At 35.2% G+C, this 22,313-nt stretch overlaps 1 protein-coding gene across 3 annotated transcripts in view; it reads left to right on the top strand.

Annotated features, from left to right (window-relative positions):
* Positions 1-2,625: 2,625 nt before the first annotated feature.
* iglon5 (IgLON family member 5) overlaps positions 2,626-22,313 on the top strand; it is a 181,382-nt gene continuing 161,694 nt past the window's right edge. For all 3 annotated transcript variants that reach the window (XM_058746761.1, XM_058746763.1, XM_058746762.1), the window contains exon 1: positions 2,626-3,086. In XM_058746761.1, coding sequence (XP_058602744.1) covers positions 3,029-3,086 — 58 coding nt within the window. In that variant the 5' untranslated portion in view covers positions 2,626-3,028. The remainder of the gene's footprint in view (positions 3,087-22,313) is intronic.

Here is a 22,313-nt window from a genome sequence, read left to right as displayed (position 1 = left end):
ATCTACAGATGACAGTCAACACCCTGTTAGAGCACAATTCTCCAGAGCCATTGACCTTGTGAGAGAACGGTGTGAATATTCCCGCCAAATTACCGACGGCACGAGTCGGTGTCAAAACCACAACCAAAGTCACCATTGTTTCCATATAATATTATAAAACATAACAATATCGAGTTCAGCACCTGCAATCAGGTGGGTGATTATATACTCTGTAATTTTTAAAAATGAATATGCATAAATAATAGTGATTGCATAATGACAGACTGACTGGACTAACAAACAAACTAGTCTAATACAACAAAACATGAAAGAATTATTTAAATCGTTCGTGTTGCTGGTGCCTGGTGGTGTTTTCCCTCCAAAATGATGTCACTTCCTGGAGGATGATGTCATGAAGTAACTGTTTTGGGTCTGTTATGCTTTTTGAATAGTCCTATGTATAAATAAATATTTTGTCATTGTTCTTTGATGGACCTGACTGGACCAACAAATAAACTGACACAACAAAACATCACAAAATTATTCTATACTGTCACTTTGTAGGCAAAAACCCGGAAGCGAGTGCATTTTAGCACTTCCAGTTCCATCGTCGCAGAGTCAATGGGTTTTTTGAATGGAATTTTGGTTAAATCCCTTAAATAAGGTCCGTGGTTCACACAGGCTCAAGAAGCTTTCACGTTTTATTCTACGACATAAAACACTCCAGTTACACCCCACTCGTTTTTTTTTTTTAAACTGTTATGTTTCTTAAAAGAGACGGTTGCTAACAAGTTGCTAAATGGGACTACAGGCACTGTCGGATACATTCAATGTCATCACGTCAAACAGTTTATCAATTTACAGTATTTTCCAGTTGTAGTATAATTTATAGTACAATTAGTTGTAGAATAAGCAATGAATAGTTTCCCGCATTTTATATTGTTGTTCGACAATGTTTTTTTTTGTTTTGCCCCAAAATGCAACACAAGTCTTCGGAGGGAAGATGCTGGTTTTATCGCTTTCCTACTGATACAGACTCTGGGTTCGTAACATAACTCATATTACGATTATTACATGCAAACACCGCATTTGCCAGCTTTACGTGCACTGTAAAAAGTGATAAGTTGACTTAACTTAAAAAAAATGAGGAAACCCGTTGCCTTAACATTTTTAAGAAAATGATAATTAAAAAAATAAGTTAAGTGAATTGTCAAGTTCAATTATTATATACTTAATAATTTAAGTTAAGTCAACATCACTTTTTACAGTGTGGTGAAAGTGAAACTTTAATGATGAATACTGCTTAAAGTCACGTTAAAATTCAATGTTTACAGCCACATGAAGCTGTTAGAAAGCATACAGACTGAGGATTTCCTAGAAGCAAGGATAAAATAACATTTTGTGTAACCACCCTAACATAACTAAAATAAATTTAATCTTACCATATCCAAAAACTCGCTCACTCTGCTGTTATTTAATAGATTAAATGCACTAGAATTTTATTGGAAAGTACGTGGGCATACGTTTTTAATTATAATATTCATATTAATCAAGGATTTATTGATTTTTAATGCACCTTATTTCGAAATGTACAGAAATACGTGCTTTCAAATGTCCTTGAGTTAAGATTATTTAATTTATTCACTATACTATTAATTACTAATGTCTCATTTCAGTTTTAGTTTGGCTCTAGTTTTGTATTTATTTCCAGTTTATATGAAAAGGTATATGTAGTGTGGATTAAAATTCATATACAGTGTAAATCCTTTTCACTGAACATGTTAAAAATAAGTTTGGTGGTGACGTTGAAGGCGAGCGACCGTGGTGCTGTAGTTCAAGTTTAGCTTTTCAGTTCTGGCGCTTTTATTTTAGGTATATTATTTTGTGAAGATTATCTTGATGGACAAAACGTGTAAGTTTCATGAACTATGACTGAACACAGAGCTTATTTTTTGGGATAATCCAAAAGCCTATGGAAAAATCCTATTGGTTTTTTGTCGAGGGACCAGTTTCATGCTAACAGCCTACAAAGTGACGTCATAGTTCCCCCACTCTATTAGTGGTGTTGCAGGTGGTGTTTTCCCTCCAAAATGATGTCATGAAGCAAGTGTTTTATTTGAAGCATTACTAGGAATATTTCTGAATAAATTAGCCTACTTTTTTATTTTAGAAGTTGGGGACATGGCAAAAATAAGAGCGTCCACTCAAACCAAAGCAGTGAAATGCATTTGTAACTAATATGGTTTTCATCTTCAAAAATTGTGAGTTTAGTATTTTATTTAGGCTATTAAGTCAGATGGGTGCACAGAAATGTACCGCACTTTAGAAATGAGCCAATAAATCAGGTGCGTGATTTCTAAACACTTCTCTGCTGAGTTCCCCACGCAAATCACCTCTCCCAATAGAGAACATAAAGCACTAATGTGCATGTCCACGCAAACACCTTTCCTCCAGTACTGCAGTGCACTGAGCGTGCTATAAATCACCTTATATTATCATAGCGCTCTTGGAGTCTCCGCCCCTCCGTGCTCACGATTGGTCGAATCTCCTCCTTGGTGCCCGGCCCACTTCCTTGACGCTCGCTGATTGGTGGAGGAGATTCTCCTTGAGCTGTCAATCAGACGCTTCTTTCGTGCTCCGCTCTGAAGCGATGCACAGTGATTCTGATTCACTGAGCACACAACATCCCACTAAACCATCTCAACTGTCGCTTTTCTCTTTTTCTGTGGATGCCCTTGTATTGAAGGAAAAAATCTGAGGAGGTACACACAACATTTTTTTTTCGCGCAAGGATTTATTTATACATTCTCTGGCACTCCAAGCGCCAACAGATTGTGTTTGGTCTCCTTGCAAAGGGTCACTTGGGAAAATCGACCCGTCTTGTGGCACTCCTGACACACTTGGAAGATTTGTAGACTGCGGACGTTTCCTGAAATAGGACACACAAACGGACAACTGCGGTTTATGCGTGTTCCCGTTCATAGAAGATAAAAACGGACTGTTGCTGCAAGAACTGACACAGAGAAATAACAAACAATCAACTCAAAACATGAGCTGCGCAATGTTGCGACACGCGCTCGCTTTGCTCTTGGCGTTGCTGTGGAAAGGTAAGTTGCAATTCTTAAAGCATTCTTCTGTAGAGAACATGTTCCTCACTCGTTCCTTGCCTCATTCTTTGCTGGGACCTGGAGTGGAATACTAATGCGGCTCCGGGGGTCTACCTGCCAATGAATCATGTGTGTATGCGTGTGTGATCAAATCATAGAGACAAGTGCGCTCCACAACACACGAGTTCTGCATATCAACACTTAGAGGAGAAAAGACGGCTTTCCTCGCCTCTGTCTCTGTGTGTAAAAAGTCAGTGGATGCCTTTTCAGATTTTGACACCAATATTTTTTTTATTTTTTTTATGACCGACATCGATGTGTCCGATAATAACCAATATGCAAAACAGCTGTTTAACATAATTATATATATATATATTATCAAATACTGTTAATTGTATTAATATATTCATGTTCATTAATTTATTACATTATTACAAATTTCATAGAATGTATCGGTGCATATTTAATTATTAATAATATTGTATCAATAAAATGTTTTTGTTTCTATTTTGATGTATTTAATTATTATATGGGAACAGTTGTTTTGCATAGGGGTGTAATGCCATTGTTGGGTGCTATATTTTATAGATCCAGCAGGTGGCATTTATCAGTAGACCCCGATATTCATAATTGGGTAATGGTTCATTTTATTTTTAAATACCTGATATGCAGTATGCATATAATCGTAACTAAATAACCTTTAGACTGGTGACTCATTGTGAATATTTTATTATTGCTGTTGTGGTCCTTGTTGTTGTTGTTATATTATATTATATTTTCATAGTCTTTTTATTAGCATATATTTAATATTAATTGTCATTTTAAATGTATATTTATAGTTTTATCATTTTAATTTTGAACAGACAGTGCTGTAATGGTGATGTTGGTGGTGTTTCTTTAGAAAACCAGCAGGTGGCATTTATTGGTAGACCTGGTATTCAGAAACCGATAATGTTATTTTTATTTTTTAATGTCTGATATCCTATATGCATATAATAACAACTAAATAGCCATGAAACTAGTGACTCATCATGAATATTTTATTATTGCTGTTTTGGTTCTTGCTGTTGTTGTTGCTGTATATTATATTGGAATAGTCCTGGTTACTATGGTAGCATATATTATATTAAAATTAATTGACATTTTAAGTATACATTTACAGTTTTCTAATTAATTAATTAATTAATGTTGAACAGACAGTGGTGTAATGGGTGGATATTCTTTAGACACAGTAGGTGGCATTATCAGCACAACCGATATTCAGAAACCGATAATGGTTATTTTCGCTTTTAAGTGGCTGATGTGCAATATGCAAACAATAATAATAATTAAATATTAATAATGATTCATTATGATTATTTTACTAATGCTGTTGTGGTTATATTAATAGTTATTATATTATATTATTTGAAGATTCATTGTAATTGATCATGATATTTAGGCCTATAATTTCGTAATTTTAATGTTGAAAAGACATGTATTGTTGTTGTTTGTGGCTATTCTTTAGAGGTCCAACAGATGGCCCGATATTCATTTCCACCCGATTCTTTGTGAATATCATTCATGCTGATTATCTACATGCAATTACTAGGCTTTGATTCTCTCTGAAATGGATGATGCGGATTGCTTACTATATTTTCAGTAAATGGTGGTATGTGAACCTGATGATAATCTAATAGCAGAAACAAATGTTGCGTTGCTGCGGTTTTGACACTATCTGTTGAAAAAGTGCTGTGTGATTTGCGTTTGACATCTACTCCAAGATCTCATCTATTTGATCATTCTGAGACAGTCATATTTGGCGAAATGGTTAATATCAGAAAGATGAAGAAAACCAGACTCCGCTGGGTGATTCGTATGGGTTTGGAGTACTATTGTTGTATTATTGATCTGTCAGAGAACGCATGGGGCATCAGGGAGGGAATAATAGCTCTCGGTGTGCTGTGAATGGATGAATACTTGCTTTGAAATGATGTTTGATTCCACTTTTTGAGCCCTTCACCGTCACACAGATTTAATCATTCTTGCCCTGTGGGGGGAGTTTTTTCTCCATGCAGGCGCCAAATTTCTGATAGAGAACTCCATGTGTAAAATGTCTCTCATGCCCCTTGCATGCACAAAAATGCACTTTAGTGCATGCAAGCCACCTATTAGAGCTTGCATAAATCGTCTGTTAATCAGAATGGATTTTCATTATTTGACGACAGTGCTGTTTATGCCCAGATCAGTGTGAGATTAAAGGAACAGCCCATGCAAACATGAAAATTCTGTTGTTATTTATTTAGAAGAATCTTTGTTCAGCTATTTTATGCATGCAGATTTCTCCTTCTGTGTTCGTTAGAAAAAATGACAGACCACAGGTGAGTGACAGAATTTTCCTTTTTGGTAGAACTGCTCCTTTAACATCGCAAAGCTCACAAAATGGATATGTTGAAGGACATTCGACATTGTGTGAGTGAAGAGCATGTTTTAATTTTCATGTCAGCGTGTGTTTTGGATGGTGGGAGGGGTAAACTAGACACCCTGAGAGTTTGTTCTCCCTCAGACTCAACAGTGCTGATGATGTTTGCTCAGGGGAAAATCTGTCTGAAACTCATTATGTTTTTTTCTCACAATTCAGCAGTTCTGCACAAGGGAAATTGATTCAGGCATCTGATAATTTGATATGTACTGACCACATAATTTACACTCGCTCACAGTTGCTGGCCTTTCCAGCATTGATCATTTTTTCCTTTTTCCATCCATCCATCCATCCATCCAAGTTTGAAGTGCAGAATCTGATTAATCAGAATATATTTTTACTTGAGTAACTTTGACAGCTGGTCACTCATAAAAACGTACTTGTCTTTTGAATAAAATCCAAAGTGTCTACCAAAAAAAAAAAGCATCTGCCAAGTGCATAAATATATATTTTTATACCTCCAACCTCATAAAATATTTTTAGAGCACCCATAAAGAATTGGCTTCTCTTTATAAATACTGAAACACTTTGTTTTTGAATATCACACATCCTATTACCTGACAGATATCACTGAAATAGGTCCTGACACGTCACATCTGTCTTTGTGACAGAATTAGACTCTGCAGATCTGCAGTTTTTATGTAATTAAAATGGGTTCTAAATACAGATTATTGGAGTATGTTTAACAAGAAAATACTATTTCAGTATGCATTTGAAATTCACATATAATTCAGTGTGTTACTTTTTTTAATTTACTAGCAAAATTTGAGTGGAAACTGTTTGAAAGTAATTCTTACATCACTTTTCTTCAATAAACTTCAAGTATTTCCATTTACCTGTCAATAATTGTGGGTTTTTTTTTGTATGTATCTTTTTGTGTGTGTGTGTGTTTTGGAGAGCAAAATGACTAAAAGACTTTAGCCTACTTACCAAATGGTACTAATACTACGTTTTTTTGTTGTTGAAGTAAATATTCTCGTATGCTCTTAAATAAGCCCCCAAAAAAATCAAAAAGAAGAAATAATAATTTTTGGTACCCCAAAGAACCATTTTTTTCAAAATGTGAAGGACATTTTAATAATCTAAAGAACTCTTTTCTTCTATAAAGAACTTTTTTTTTTTTGGAATGGAAAGATTCCATGGATGTTAAAAGTTATTCATGGAACCATAGATTCCAAAAAAGAATCTTGAGTGTACTTTCTTAAAATAAAGGTTCTTTATAGCCATTGATGGTTTCTTAAAGAACTTTTAACATTCATGGAATCTTTCCATTGAAAAACGTTCTTTAGATGGTCCCTTTAAGAACTGTTCACTTGAAAGCTTATTTGAGGAACCAAAATTGGTTCTTTTATGGAGTTTATCAAATATGCTGAAGTACCATGTCTGATACCATCCCTGTACCTCGGTGCCAACCATGGTACTTTTATGCAAATGACTCAAGGATGCAAAAGACTCATTAGTCTATACATCAAAGGCAGAGGGGTTCCTGTTCTCAGAACATGTTTAGTTCCATTAGCTCATTCTTTCCTCAACATTACCGGGACTTATACGGGACTTAATGCCGCAGTGGGATTGTGGGCAGCACACCAGTAGCTGGAAGATTTCTAGTTCTCTGCCCTGGTTTTGTACCCTTGAGCAGGTCACGTGACCTACACTTTAGTGCAACATGCATCACTGTTTCCCCTTGACCCAACACAGATGCCCTGAAACGACAGAGGCTGCTTAACGGCCTTTATGTAATCGAATTAAAATGATGTGGCCTTGACTGACCTAGACGAGTCAGAAAGTTAACAAAATATCAAAGATGAGAGTTCTTCTGCATCTGTTATTATTCCAAAACGAGCCATGAATCGGTATCTCTTTAATTGTCTTTTTAAGACTAATTGCTTTAAATGGGGGGGGAGAGAGAGAGATTGCATTTGTTCTGTTTGTCTTGCAGGGCATATTTTGCTTCGACATTTTGTTTTCACTGTGAATACTAATCACACTGCAACACAATAAGTCCCTGCAGGGTATCTAAGGGCGCTTTCACACGAGAACTTTTGCTGCAGACTCAAGTCTGTTTGACGTCAGAGCTCGGTTTGTTTGGTTTGTATAGTTCATGTGGACTAACTGAAGCAAGTATTAATGATGTGTAATTTGCCTGTTGTAGTATGAAGCATTTCTTGTTGCCTTTTGCATTTCTTGGGATGCAGATATAGTACTGTAGAAATGTCATTGTGTGCATGTTAAATTTAGGGCAGAAAACCAGGGACAAATATTAATGACACATCAAACTGGCATCTTCTCTTGAATCGTTAACTGCTTAGAATTGTAAACAGCTGCTGATAGTATTGATATTAATGTATTCACAAATTTCTGGACCCAAAAATCAACTAGTTTGACAACAGCCTGAATGCATTTGCTCTAACGTATGTCACAGCATTAAAGGCTTTTACTTTTATTGCTAATCCACATTTACAACCTTAAGTTATAGCATCACCAAAGCATTCAATTGCTTTAAAAAAAACATCTGCCAAACGTATAAATATCCGTGTGTGTGTGTGTGTGTGTGTGTGTGTGTGTGTGTGTGTGTGTTTATCTCTAAAAATATTTACTTTTTTAACATCACACATAAAATGTCACTGCTACTTTTATTCCTAATCCACATTTGCAACCTTAAGGTACAGACATTTTCTTGGAATAAAAGTTGTTTACGTTCCCAAGCATCATTAAAGCATGCAGTTTGTCTTTGAACAAACTTTTAATTTCTTTATATAAAAGCATCTGCCAAATGCACAAATGTAATTTTTTTTGACCGCCAACCATATAAAATATTTTTAGATAACCCATAATGAATTGCCTTCTGTAAAAAAATAAATAAAATAAACATCACACATATAGTTTTGCTACTACTTTTATTACTAATCAACATTTTCCACTTTAACTTAAAAATAAAATAAGTTATTTAAGCTCCCAAGCATCACAAAGCATACATATTGTCTTTGAAAAACTCCAAATAGCTTTAGATAAAAGCATCTGGCAAATGCATAAATGTTTTATGTATGTATATATGTATGTATTTACCACTAACCTTATAAAATATTTGTAGATCACCTATAATTAATTTTTTTTGGACATCACACATAAAATTCCACTGCTACTTTTATTCCCATGCCACATTTGCAACCTTAAGTTACAGATATTTTCTTGGAATAAAACCTATTTACGCTCCCAAGCATCATTAAAGCATGCAACTTGTCCTTAAAGTATGCGTGTCTTTGAATAAACTCCAAATTGCTTTTGGATTAGAGCATCTGCCAAATGCATAAATGTTTTTTTTTAAAACTCCAATTTTACACTTTTAGACCACCCATAGTGAATTGGCTTCTCTTTACTTTTTTGGGAACATTGTAAAATAAAAACATAAAATTTCCCTACTACTCTATTGCTAATCTACATTTGCAACCTTAAGGTGCAGATATGTGCTTGGAATAAAAGTAATTTCAGCTCCCAAGCATCACCAAAGCATGCAACTTTCCAAAATCACCTGTTGCAAACAAACTTCAGCAGAAAAGCGGCGATCATGTGTTGGCAGGCAGCTGGGAGCAGGTGAACGGCTTGTTCAGTAGATCATAACCAATTCTGCACGTTAATGCGGTACACGGTGGGGCAAGTGGGTCAATGTGATGGTTTGTGTTTGTTTGTCTCCCCCATTGCAGGACCAAGATGGTTGGCTGGCAGAGAAAGCGCAATGAAATCCATCCTCTGCCAGCCGAAACAGATGCCCTGTCTTTCAAAACTGGCTCCTATCTTTTTCCATGTGCAGCTCTCCAGGCTTGGCCCTGCTCAGATTCTGTGGCTCTGTGTCATTTCTGGATCTGTTTGTCTTTGTTGTTGCCGGCTCGAAGTCCATCAGACCTGGCTTGCGTGTCTAGTGGGAAGGAGCCGTTGACGTAATCGCATTGCTGGGGTGGGCTGATTCGATTGCACTGGGCTTCGAGCCTGAGGTTGCTTATTACACCTGTTGGAAACAGCGCTGACAGATGGTGCTTTTTTTGGCGATCTGGACTTTTTAAAATGTGTCGCTAAGGCAATCAAGCCGTAGAGGATTTGTAAACATTTTCCCCACAGATACTAAACCATTTAGCAAAACCCTGCATTTTATTCGCAAACTGCCTGCAGTCCATAGAACTCAACCAGATGCTAAATGTGCTGGAATAGTGTTTGATTTAAACCATTATACTTTTCAGCACTCCTTTTTATGCAAATATAGAATGTGTTTTATTTACAAAAGCACTATTTACGCACACTCTGACTGCGTTCAAACCTGAGATCTTCCTGCATATACATTCTAAAAAATGCAGGGTTAAATACAGCCCAGCGCTGGGTAAAATATGGACGAACCCAGCGGTTGGGTTAAACATTTAACCCAACTGTTGGTTGAAAACAACCCAGCATGTGTTTTGTCCAATATTTACCCAGCACTGGGTTGTATTTAACCCAGCATTTTTTAGAGTGTTGGCCTATTCATTTTTGTTGTTTCAACATTTCTCTTCTTGTCTTTATTGTCATCTTCTTCTTTAAGTAGTTCTTAAAAACAACTGTGAGCGCCACCTATGGACCCGTCAATCAATGCCGTTAGATGCTTGAATTTGCACAAAAACCCTTATATTAATCATGTGAATTTTTTGTCTAAAATATATAAGCAAAGACTGGTCGCTTATAGATTGCACTTTGTTCACAAAAAATGTAGTTTAACTCATTTAATGTTGTGATCACTTTGGAAAGCAGGAGGTCAGCAAAATTGTATATTTATGTACATTTTCTAGTGATCATGTAGATATGTTTTCTAATTTTTTTTAAAGAAATGGCTTATAGATTGCACCTTATTTGTAAAAATCTGTGCTATTTACCTGCCGCATTTAATGGAGTGCTTTTATTTGAAAGATATTTGTATGCATTTTATAGTGAGCACTTATAGTGATCATGTAAAAAATAAATGCAATGATGTGCCAATTCAGCATTAAGCTCTTATTAAAGGTGCAGTAGGAGATCTTGGAAAATGCTAACTTTAGCCTGATAGAAAACTATCAGAGAAAACATTACTACAATACATCATATGTCATTGACCGGTGAAAAAACTTTATAGCACAGTTAGTAAATTCTTGCTCTGTCTGCATAGCATACGTGACCGCGCTGATGATGTATCCTGTCTGCGCGAACCGGGTGCACAGAGGTATGCAAATACACATGTTGACTGGCAGGTAGGAAAGTCAATAAAAACGCTTGGAACGTTTCTTGGTCCTACGCCTTCCACAGAATATATAAATACAGATAAATACATTTAGACCACTTAACTTAATGATTGCTATCGGGATGCGAAGAGACTTCCAACCAGCATAACTAAAAATGTTTCTGAAGACAATCACCTATCGCACCTTTTAATGAATAAGCAAAATTTAAATTCTATGCATAATTCTATGCAAAGGAATCTCACAGAATGCGCTTTGTTTGCAAAATGTACTTTGTACAATATAATTTCACTATTGCCTAGTGCATCGTGTTATTTCAGTGCAAAACCCTGCGTCGTATTAAAGAACTGAATGCAAACCAGCAAAAACAAATGCTAAATGCGCTGGATTAGCATTGAGCCGTGAGTAGTTAAATTGCACATGAGACTTGTTATAAATTCACAAAACACTATTTGGAGCACTATTCGCCTAGTGCAATTAAAATTTATTAAAAATAGATGTTTGTGTACATTTTCAAGTGATCGTGACTGCACTAAATTCATCAAATGATGGAAAGAGTGGCATATATCCAGATGCCTGTCATTGACGAGCACACTTTTAGCATTTTAAAGAGTTGCTTCAGGTGCCTCGCTGCAAAAAATATTTTCTCACTCTGTATTTTTGTCATTTTTTTCCAGTACAATTGTCTAAACATTATTAACCCTCATGTTTCATTCAGTTCAACCTGAGAGGATTTTCTTTTCCCCAAAAGTCCTAGTTAATATTATCGAATTGGACTAAAACTTACTGACTTTGCTCCTCATACAGTGTAGAAAACTAACCGAAGTTTTTTTTTTTTTTTTTAAATAATTTTTGTACTTTTTTTTCATGCCTTGTTAGACTTGTGGTTTTCCTGGTCAAAAATGGGCCTACAAAACATTTTTAAGTGAACATTGCCAAAATTATCCACAAATAATCCTTTTTTCACTCAATAACTGAGGTGTGTAAGCTCAGATCAATGAGGCTTATGATCAATCAGTTCCAAAAAGAAACACAAAACCTGTGCTAATTGAAAGACAACAGGCTGATGAAAAGATTGAATCAAGGATTTGGTGATAATATCACATAGTGAGAAATTTACAAGCAATGTTTTGAACAAGAACACCGAATTATGTAAAGGTTTTTCAGCACTCTGAAGCCAAATGATGTTTTCTGAAAAATCTATTAAAAATTGAGTTTATGCTTAAAATACCTGCCCATGGGTTAAGAAAAATAATCGTAATTCAAATGGAAAACAAGATTATTTTTCTTAACCTACTGGCTTAACCTATTCTTAACCTATTTTTTGGGATTTTCCCCACTTTCTCACACTTGTGGTGTTCCCAGTCAAAAATGATCTGCTTACAAAAAACTACTTATAAATTTTCTCAGTTTTGAGTGAAAATTGCCAAAATTATCCACAAATAATGGGTTTTATTCACTCAAAAACTGAGGTGCATGAGCTATAATCAATGAGGTCTATGATTAGTCAGTTCCAAAAAGAAATACAAAACCTGTGCTAATTGAAAGAAAACAAGCTGACAAAAAAGGTGGAATCAAGGATTTGGTGATAATATCATATAATGAGAGATTTACAAGTAATTCTTAATTTACAAGTCATTTTTAACAGGCTACAGCAAATTAGATAAAGTATTTTCAGCACAGAAAAAGGTTTAAATTAAGATGCATTTACTTGAGAAGCAAAATGACTTGTTCTCTGAAAAATCTGTCAAAATTAAGTGCTTAGAAGAAAAGAAGTTGACAAAAAAGATCAAATGGCCTACAGAAAATTGCTTCAAAAGTTTTTGAGTGAACATTTCCAAAATTATCCACAAATAATCTTTTTCGCTTAAAAACTGAGGTGCATGAGCTAAAATCAATGAGGCCTGCGATCAATAAGTTCCAAAAAGAAACACAAAACCAGTGCCAACTGAAAGAAAACATGTTGACAAAAGATTGAATCCAAGATTTGGTCATAATATCACATAATGAGAGATTTACAAGCACAGAATAAAGGTTAAATCAAGATATTTACTTAAGAAGCAAAATACCTCGCTTTCTAGTTTATGGCTAAAACAAGATTAGTTTTCTTAACCTATTGGCAGATATATTTTATTGTTTAAGGCAAAAAACCCAATTTTGATAAATTTAAGACTTCATATCTAATGTCATTTTGCTTCTAAAGCAAATAAATCTTGGTTTAAGAATGCTAAGATATTTCTACTGTGAAACAAGACAAAAATACCGAGTAAGAACATGATTTTTGCAGTGCTGGAGTAGCGGAAAGACATTTGAACACTGAGTTCCCGGTGACCCACCTTTGACAAATGAAATATGACAGATCTGTGACCACACAGGGCGGTTCAGAGCTTGAGGTGAGGATAAAGGGTTAAGTCACCGTAGAAGCCACCGAATATTTTCCTTTGCAGGCAGTCAGATGAACTGCACTAAATAAGGATGATTGCTTAAAGTCTTCATTACAGTCAGCCTAAGAGACATGTAAATGAAACTGGTCGTCGGCGGCGTTGGGTAGGTTTCGCGAGCATGTTTAATTATCATCTCTCGTTCCTCCCTTGCCCTTCTGCAATCCCCAGCTCAACCCCCGTGCATGAATATGTCCACGAAGAAATGGCCTCACTCTAATAATAATGAAAAAAGCTCCATGTTTTATTTAACACAGCAGAAGAGAGGATCATTCGAGTGGCGGCGGAGTGGATGTAGAGGCAGAAATAAGTGGGGTGAGAGACGCGCTCGCAAATATTCTCGGCACACGCTCGGCCATGCGTGGCGTGAATGTGTGCGTGCATGCATACCGGCTCTTTTGCTCTTATTTGCACCACCAGCGAAGTGAAATCAGACTTTGCAGCAAAGCTAACTGCTCAAACATGAAAATAAAGGACGAGAACAGAAAACATGTGCATATTCCTGCCTCTCTGTAATCATTTTCGAGAATGCTATTGGCATACTGAGAGAATCTAATAAGGTTGGGGTCCTTGAGATGCAGTCGGCGCTGTCAGAGAGAGCACGGTTGGAGACAGAGCCGAGATTGGAGTGGGCTCTTTGTCCTGAGGGACGTGGAGGGTCCTTGCACTCTCCCTGTCCTCATTATGGCAGACAAGGTGCTCGGCCGCGAATCAATGGCGACGGCTTCGACACTAACACCGGGCACATGTGGTAATAGGTTCATGCGTGTGTGTCTTCGAGTTGTTTTTTTGCCCTGGAAAAGCCGTCGTTAGACTCTTTGCACGTTTGCAGACCATACAGTTCCTCAGTGCTCGAGTTAATGGTGGTAATTTTTAATGTTGAGTTATTGCGCCATTGCAGACCTATAATGAAAGTGAAATGATGGTGATTTCAGAGCAGCGGGGTATGAAGACTGAACCGTGTTTGCTCTGGCTGCTGATTCTGTGGTTTATACTGCTGTTCGCATGTGTCATCTGATGCAAATGTTGCTGGAGAACCCAATTAACGTTTTTAATGGGCCTTTTCCACCTCTTGTTTTTGGTGCGTGGTGGGAATCTTGGAGATATATTCTCTGAAAACAACACTGTATAAAGTAAATGTTGTTTTAAGGATGTTTTTATGAGAAAACGAGATGCAAGAGTTCAAATTCTGTCTGAAATATATTTGATTATTTGTTATTTTAGGACTTTTACACTAAATCTCTATAGAAAATAAAGCACACTAAGCCTTAAATCAATAGTTTTTGTCAAATAAATGTAGTAACGCTTAAGTGAATGTAGGTATTAATAATTATAATAATAATAATTCATTTTGAAGTGAAAAGTCTCTGTAATAGAAGACGGGTGTAACTTGAGTTAAATCTTCACTGTAATATTGATGCATGACGTCAAAAGGAATCTATGCAAGTCCATAATTAAATATTAAATATCTAACTAATGCATTTGTAATTTATTAGTACTGGCTGATGTTGAATATTTTGTAGACAGTATTGATAAATTAATGGTGCCAATATGTTTTGCATCCCTAGTGATTGTAAAGCAATGGTTGCAGTTTTGTGGTAAGCAATAATTTCTTCAAAACTAATCAGTATTTATGTTCTGTTTTCCAGATAAACATTTCTAAACCTCCCTAAAAAAAGATCAAATGCAAACGCAGTCTTATTTTGAGAAAATATATCTTGAAATATCTTGAAGTTTATTTTTCTTACTTCATTGGAAAACTGTTTTTTTAAGTTTTTCCTGTATTAAGCTTAAATCTAAAAATATTTTGGTCACATTTATATATATTCTTTCTACTTCTAATATATATTATATTGAGTATAATATGTGACCCTGGACCACAAAACCAGTCTTAAGTCGCTGGGGTATATTTGTAGCAATAGCCAAAAATACATTGTATGGGTCAAAATTATCGATTTTTCATTTATGTAAAAAATCATTAGGATATTAAGTAAAGATCATGTTCCAAGAAGATATTTTGTAAATTTCTTACCGTAAATGTATCAAAACTTCATTTTTGATTAGTAATATGCATTGCTAAGAACTTCATTTGGACAACTTTAAATGTGATTTTCTCAATATTTTGCTTTTTTTGCACCCTCAGATTCCAGATTTTCAAATAGTTGTATCTCAGCCAAATATTGTCCGATCCTAACAAACCATACATCAATGGAAAGCTTATTTATTCAGCTTTCATATGATGTATAAATCTCAATTTCCAAAAATTGACACTTAAGACTGGTTTTGTCGTCCAGGGTCACATATATATTAAGTAAATGGTATCTTAGATGTTTTCTGGAAAACATATTTTGGTAATGTAAAACTCGGTGTGAACAGATCTTAATGACATTAAATTTCTATCCAGAATTGACAAGCGTATTGCTGATAACTGATTATTGGTTGGTTATTGGCAGTAATGATCATGGATGATAGCAAAAGTAATCTTAAACGGGTCCTCAGTTAAATATTAAATATCCAACTAATGCATTTTTTTACTTGGCCATTAATGCATATTGAGCTGCTATAAATTTATCATTAGAAAATCATTACCATGGTCAGATAACAGACACGGTCCCAACATATAGTGCATCCCTTGTGATTTTTCGATATCAACTGCAAGTGCAGTCTTTTTTAAATACAATATATCATTGATTAAGTTTATTTTTCTTACGCCATTAGATTTTTCCATCTTGTTTTAAGCATACAGCTAAAAATACTTAGGTTACAGTAAGACATATTCTCTGAAAACAAATCTTAATGCGTTGCACAGTAAATGCTTCTTGTTTTAAGGGTATTTTGATATTTGTACTGTAGAACAGTTCAGAAACTGATTAGGAAAGTGATTGTTTCACAGCGCAGGGTCCTCCACCTGCGGGCCGCTGTCAGAGACTCTCGTACCGTTGCATCAGCATCCGACTTTCGCCCTCTGCCGTGAAACCAGAGAGTTGAACATGCTAAAGATGGGATTCGTGTCGAGGATTTGAGTCCCTCCTCCATTTCTGACAGCTGGCAACGCTGAACCTTGTTGCTTTGCTTTGGAGGAGGGCAAGAGAGACAGAGGAAAATAAATAAAGCACTGCAGAGAGAGAGAGAGAGAGAAAAGAAACACAGATCAATAAATATTTCAACAGCTGCTCCCCGCGAGTGTTTGTGAAGAAATGGAAAGGTGCAAAGTTGCTGAAAGAGAATGAAAGGGATGAACAACACTGGGGCAGATAGAAACCATTCCTCGACACGCATCGCACGGGATGGACGGAGCGGAGAGCGGCGTTGTAAACAAAAACTGATTTAGAGAACTGACAGATGGCGAGTGGGGAGGTGCAGAAAAGTGGCAAAGACCAGCAATAAACAAGCGCAAGATAGATTGATCCGGAAGCCTATAATTACACACAATTAGGGCTGGGAGATATGACTGCATGAGAATGCATAGAGATTCTGCTATACTCATAAACATGGAGTAAGTAAAGAGCGGAAAGTGTCCTATTCGAGTTAAGAGAAGGAAGAACTTGCTGTTTAAAGTTCAGCTTGCCACATAGAGTTATACAGATGCATTTTATAGTCATTTTAATGCAGTTCATCCTGGTTTCATACAATGCATTTTGTTGAATGTTATTTCTTTGCCAGATTTTCTTTAAATTTACAGGAAAACTAAATTGTTTTGTCATATATACCATTGCACTGTCAAATAAAAAGTATTTTTGTCTAATTTTATAGTTATTTTCCAAGGACATTTCTCTGTTTTTCTTTTCTTTTTCTTTTTTTTTTAACAAGATTGACAAGATTCAACATGACAAGATGAAGGCTAAACTGAGAATATGAAGATTCAGTCATTGCTTTTCCTCAGCTGCAGCATTGTTTACTCTATGACTGAAATCTTGCAGTATGAGTAATGTCACGATAAACTGCAAAAAAGGCTTTCTTTTTTACTAATTTTCCAGTTAGAAATAGCCTATTTAAAAATCCTTGAAACTTACTGTACTTGAAAAGAAACATAAGATATTAAGGCTAGTTTTCAGGGAATGTTTAATGTAAGTGTATTTTTTCCAGTTAAACATCCCTAAAACAAGATCAAGGGCAAATATTTTGAATTAAGTTTGTTTTGAGAAAACATCTTGAGCTACCCAGGTGAAAAACAAGTGCACTTCCATAATGTACTTAAAGTGCTCTGTTTTCGCGCACTAATTTTGTACTTAATATACTAAAAATGATCCTTAAGTACTTTTTAAGGTCAACATAAGATCATCTAAGTCATGTAGGTTGTTTTAAGGATATTTTGTACTGTAAAATAAGTAAAAAAAGACTAACACTAATATACAAATATGTACTTTAGACCAAACCTTGACAGAATTATTATTCATTTATTTATTCATTTTGGTTAAAATATAAATAAAAGACAAGATGCTTTCCAGTTTTATTTTCTTAATTTAATATATATATTACTTTTGTAAACAATAAAAAGAAAATGTATGGCTGAGTAAATTATGACTGAATTATTTTTTTTAAAAGTTGCTTTTGATGTAAATACAGCTTGTTTTAAGGATATTTTTACTGTAAAATAAGTTAAAAAGTCTAGTTGAAAACTAAAATATAAAATACATACAAAAATAAAATATATACCAGTTACTTTTAAACAAATCATGACATAATTATCATTTGTTTATATTTTGGTTAAAATATTTCTTTAAGGCTAGATACTTTTCAGTTTTATTTTCTTTATTCAATATTTAGGCCTATCTATTACTGTTGTGAATTAAAAAAAAAAAAATCTGTACGATTGAGTAAATCATGGCAAAATTAAGTTTTTTAAGTCTTAAAAGCTTATGCAGTGGTGCTTCTCATGTAAATTCAGCTTGTTTTAAGAATATTTTTTATTGTAAAATAAGCAAAAAAGACTCATTCAAAGCTGAAATATAAAATTACACATGCAATATAAGATTTTGGACATACATTTTACCTCCATGCAACCATACTGACTTACAAAAGCAAAATGCAGTAATCGTGCCTATGTTGTATCTGAGAAAAACAGCTTGATTGACAGGACAGATCACAATCTAACAGACCTGATTCCCTCATAACTCAGTTTTGACATATATTGTTGAGTAACTGCATTCTGAGTGTGTTTTTTCCGTAGTTTGTGTGTATGTGTATATATAGGCATGAATGGCTGTGCAGTGCGTGCTGTCAGGATCGGTACGGCCCTAATGCTGTGCTTCTCTCGTTAAAACGTCATTCCAGCAAGACGTGCCACTAATAAGCAGGTGCTTCTGCGTATTACCTTGGTAATGAGTGGTTGTTAGCTCGGCTATGCCTCGCTAATGAAAACACGGCCCTTATCTCCACGGCTTGTTCCGTGGAAAAAGTCTCAATTTGAGGTTACTGAGAGATCAGAATCTTATCAGCGCCACAGCATTATATGTGAGGACAACAAACATGTAAATGGCTGCAGCCAGATATACGGCATCCGCTATAAGCATTGTTAAATTCCAACAAGGCAACTGTGCCTGGTGTGATAATTCGCCAACGGAGCTATTCGCCACAATTTTTGCCATCCATTTTTTTTTTTCTTGGTCAGGCACTTATTTGATATTCCAGCTGTGAAGGTGCAGATGGGATTTTATAGCAATCCGAAGCTGATATTAAAGAAATAGCTCAGCCAAAAATGGAAATGTTGAGCACATAAAGGGAATTGTTTCATTCTGCTTGGATCCTGATTGATGTGGTCACTGTTAACTGTTGTAAAGGAAAGATAGCAGCGTACAGCTGAATAAATGATGAAAGAATCATGCTTTTTCATGTCATGTCATATATTCTTTATTTCTATAACTGTTGTAAAGAAAAAAAAAAATAGCAGCATTTGGTTGAGTACATCATGGCAGAATATGTTTTTTTTTAGGTAAAATATTCTTAAAGGCAGTATATTTTCCAGTTTTATATTCTTTATTAATACAACATAGCAGAATATGGTAGAGTAAATCAAGAAAGAAGGGATTTGTTAATATAGTATTGTTTTTATTTATTTATTTATTTCCTTTCTGTTGAAAGTATTTTGTTTAACACGATATGTCAACAAAAAGAAATGAGAATTTTAAACTTGGCTTTATTCAGTGTTCGGATTATATTTTGGACATTTATGCATATTGGTGCATATTTAGATATTGATGTACTGATGTATATTTATATTTTATAATATGTCAAATTTTATAATATGTAAAAGGTGTTTACAAAGGGAATTGTTAATATATATCCTGTATATATATATATATATATATATATATATATATATATATATATATTTTGATTTATATTTATACCTTTTTTTTAATAAATGCATTTCTTGTTTTCTGGCTGTTGACAGTATTTTCTTTAATTTGTCAACAAAATGAATTTTAAACCTGGCTTTATTCAGTGTTCAGTACTGTGTAAATGTATGCAAATCAGTGCATATTTATTTAGATAATGCATCAGTTCAAACAGAACATTTCAGAAAACTTGTAACGCAAATCAATTGTCTCAGTGTACTGTGATTAATCAGCTGTTGAAGTATGGTAATATCTATTAGTTTTTACCCTATTCGCCTGTAGTGTTTCATTCAGATGCTAAAGGCTCAGATTTGGAGGATTTGCACATGAAAAAGCAGTGAAAAGACGTGTGCGGCCTGTGTCGCGCTAACACCACACAACTCTTGTTATTGTGAATTAGGGAATCTTACTAATCGGGATCAAATTTCGGCATGTGCACCGGTGTGATATTCCATTAAGGAAGCGCAGAGACGTAGAGGCATTAGTTTGGGGGCGGCAGTGTGACATTTCTTTAATTGTGAGAAAGGAGGAGATCTCACGACGTGATTGAGTGCTTGTATTACCCTAATTTGGTTTGCAGTCAGATGGCAGTGTGTTATCGCCCAAGGATGTGCCACTAATTTGGTGTTGGGGGATATTTCTCTGTCAGTGCCTTGTGTTCTTTATCAACAGGCGCCGATGAAGTTCCTTCTAAACATGACAAGTTGAAGCCTAAACCGAGGATATGTGAAAGAGTCTTTAGCAGCGGCCTCAGTCCGGTTTTCCCTGCCGTCTCTGTGTGTGGCACGACCGTGCAAATGCATATCACCCGCCTGCCTCCAATTTTCCTCCATTTTCAATTTGAATATCATTAACCAAAAAGTCAATTTTTGAGCGTTTTAATTAATATCTTAATGAATTCCGTCGCATTATGTCCTGTTTGGGTGAGCAAGATATTCATGGTTAATGAAATTGACTTTCATTTCCGAATGAAGCCGCTCATGTAGTTCCGCCTTTGCTTTTGCTGCACAGCATTTGGAGAGCTGCCTGCAAAGAAAACTTGAATTCATTGTTTAAATAGCACCATCCAATTAGTTAGTCATTTTGCGCTATATTTCTGCCATTTGCATAATCAAATAAGGTCATTTAATGATTGTAGTCCTATTAATCCTGTATTTATTAGAAGTAAAGCGTCATTTTTGTCATTATTCCTCAAGCTTATTTTTAAGGTGATAAAAGGAATTCCACTGACCTTAAATATGGCTTAAAACGCATGCTTTGTGTGAATGTGGGTGTAAAATATATAGCAGTGTGGATAGTTTGCGCTTTGATTGTATTTAATGCAAAACATCAATCAAAGTGGCATCTTTAAAAAATAACCGATGCATTTTTGTTTTCATTTTGAACAATATGCATCAATCTTCACAAGTTTGTGGATGGTAAGATTTTGTAACGATTTTGAAAGAAGTCTCTTATGCTCACCAAGGCTGTAAAAAATATAGTAAAAATACTAAATACTTTTGAAATATTTTTATCATTTTCTATGTAAATACGTTGTAAAGTGATATTTGTTGCTGTGATCAAAACTGAATTTTCAGCATCATTACTCCAGTCTTCAGTGTCACATGATGCTTCAGAAATCATTCTGATATGCTGATTTGAGAAAGAAGAAACATGCTTTGAAGAATAGAAAGTTCAAAGGAACAACATATATTTGAAATCGAAATATTTTGCAACATTATAAATGACTTTACTGTCACTTTTGATCAGTTTAATGCATCCTTAATGAATAAATTTGGAATAATAATGAATAATAATGAAATAATTTTTGCTGCCCCAAACTTCTGAATGGTAATGTATCTGGTATTTCATATAGGCATATTGTTTTTCATATTCAAATTCAGACAAAAAGCCTCGGACTTTCTGGTTGTCAGACTTTGTGTAACGTTCATATGTCAACATAATGACCTCCATCTGTGGTTTCTCTGAGGAAATACGATATGAAATACCTTGAGCTGATTAAAAATCATTTGTGGCTCAGAACACTGAAGAATCATTTCTTTGCAGATGCCCCTTGCTCTGATATTTCCATTTAATGCAAGGACTTTTTAGATACGACTTAACTGTCCAAAAGTTTCCAAATACTTGCATTGTGTATCCTGACACAGCCATGCTATAAAGCTGTGCAAACTGCATCTGAATTCCTGAATGTACAATTCCTAAGTTTATCATTTAAATATATAATATTAAATAACATTATTTAAGTCTGAATCCAGCAGAAACTTTTGCACCACTATGACAGGCGATTGACACAGATTGGCTGTTTCTCACCTCTCGTTTGCTCAAAGTTCAGCAACTTTCCTCAACTTTTTGAGGCGTGCATTACATTTTCAATTGACAAGGCTGTTGATAGATTTCAGAACTGACATAGAAACTGCTAATCAGCCAAGCGGACATTGTTATCGATGACAATAATCTCAAAAATGGGTGATTTATTGGCCTGGCTGATGTATCGGTCTGTCACTAGAAGAAATATTTCATTACCCCACATTGACTCGAGTAAACTATCCTGATGTTTGACAGGTTCTTACACTAACACAGAGAGTATAAAAGCCACAATAACTAGCAATGACATTCGCTCTCACATGACCTTTGCATGGGCCACACGCATTCAAATCCATTAGCCAATAATGAGAACTTCACAAAGGCCAATTAGCTGCCTAATGTTGGGAAAAACTGTCATGATGCAGTTGAGATTTTGCTGACAAGTCAAT

This window comes from Onychostoma macrolepis, chromosome 16 (genome assembly GCF_012432095.1).
Source record: "Onychostoma macrolepis isolate SWU-2019 chromosome 16, ASM1243209v1, whole genome shotgun sequence".
Taxonomy (NCBI): domain Eukaryota; kingdom Metazoa; phylum Chordata; class Actinopteri; order Cypriniformes; family Cyprinidae; genus Onychostoma; species Onychostoma macrolepis.
This window is presented reverse-complemented; position numbering and strand designations above follow the sequence as displayed.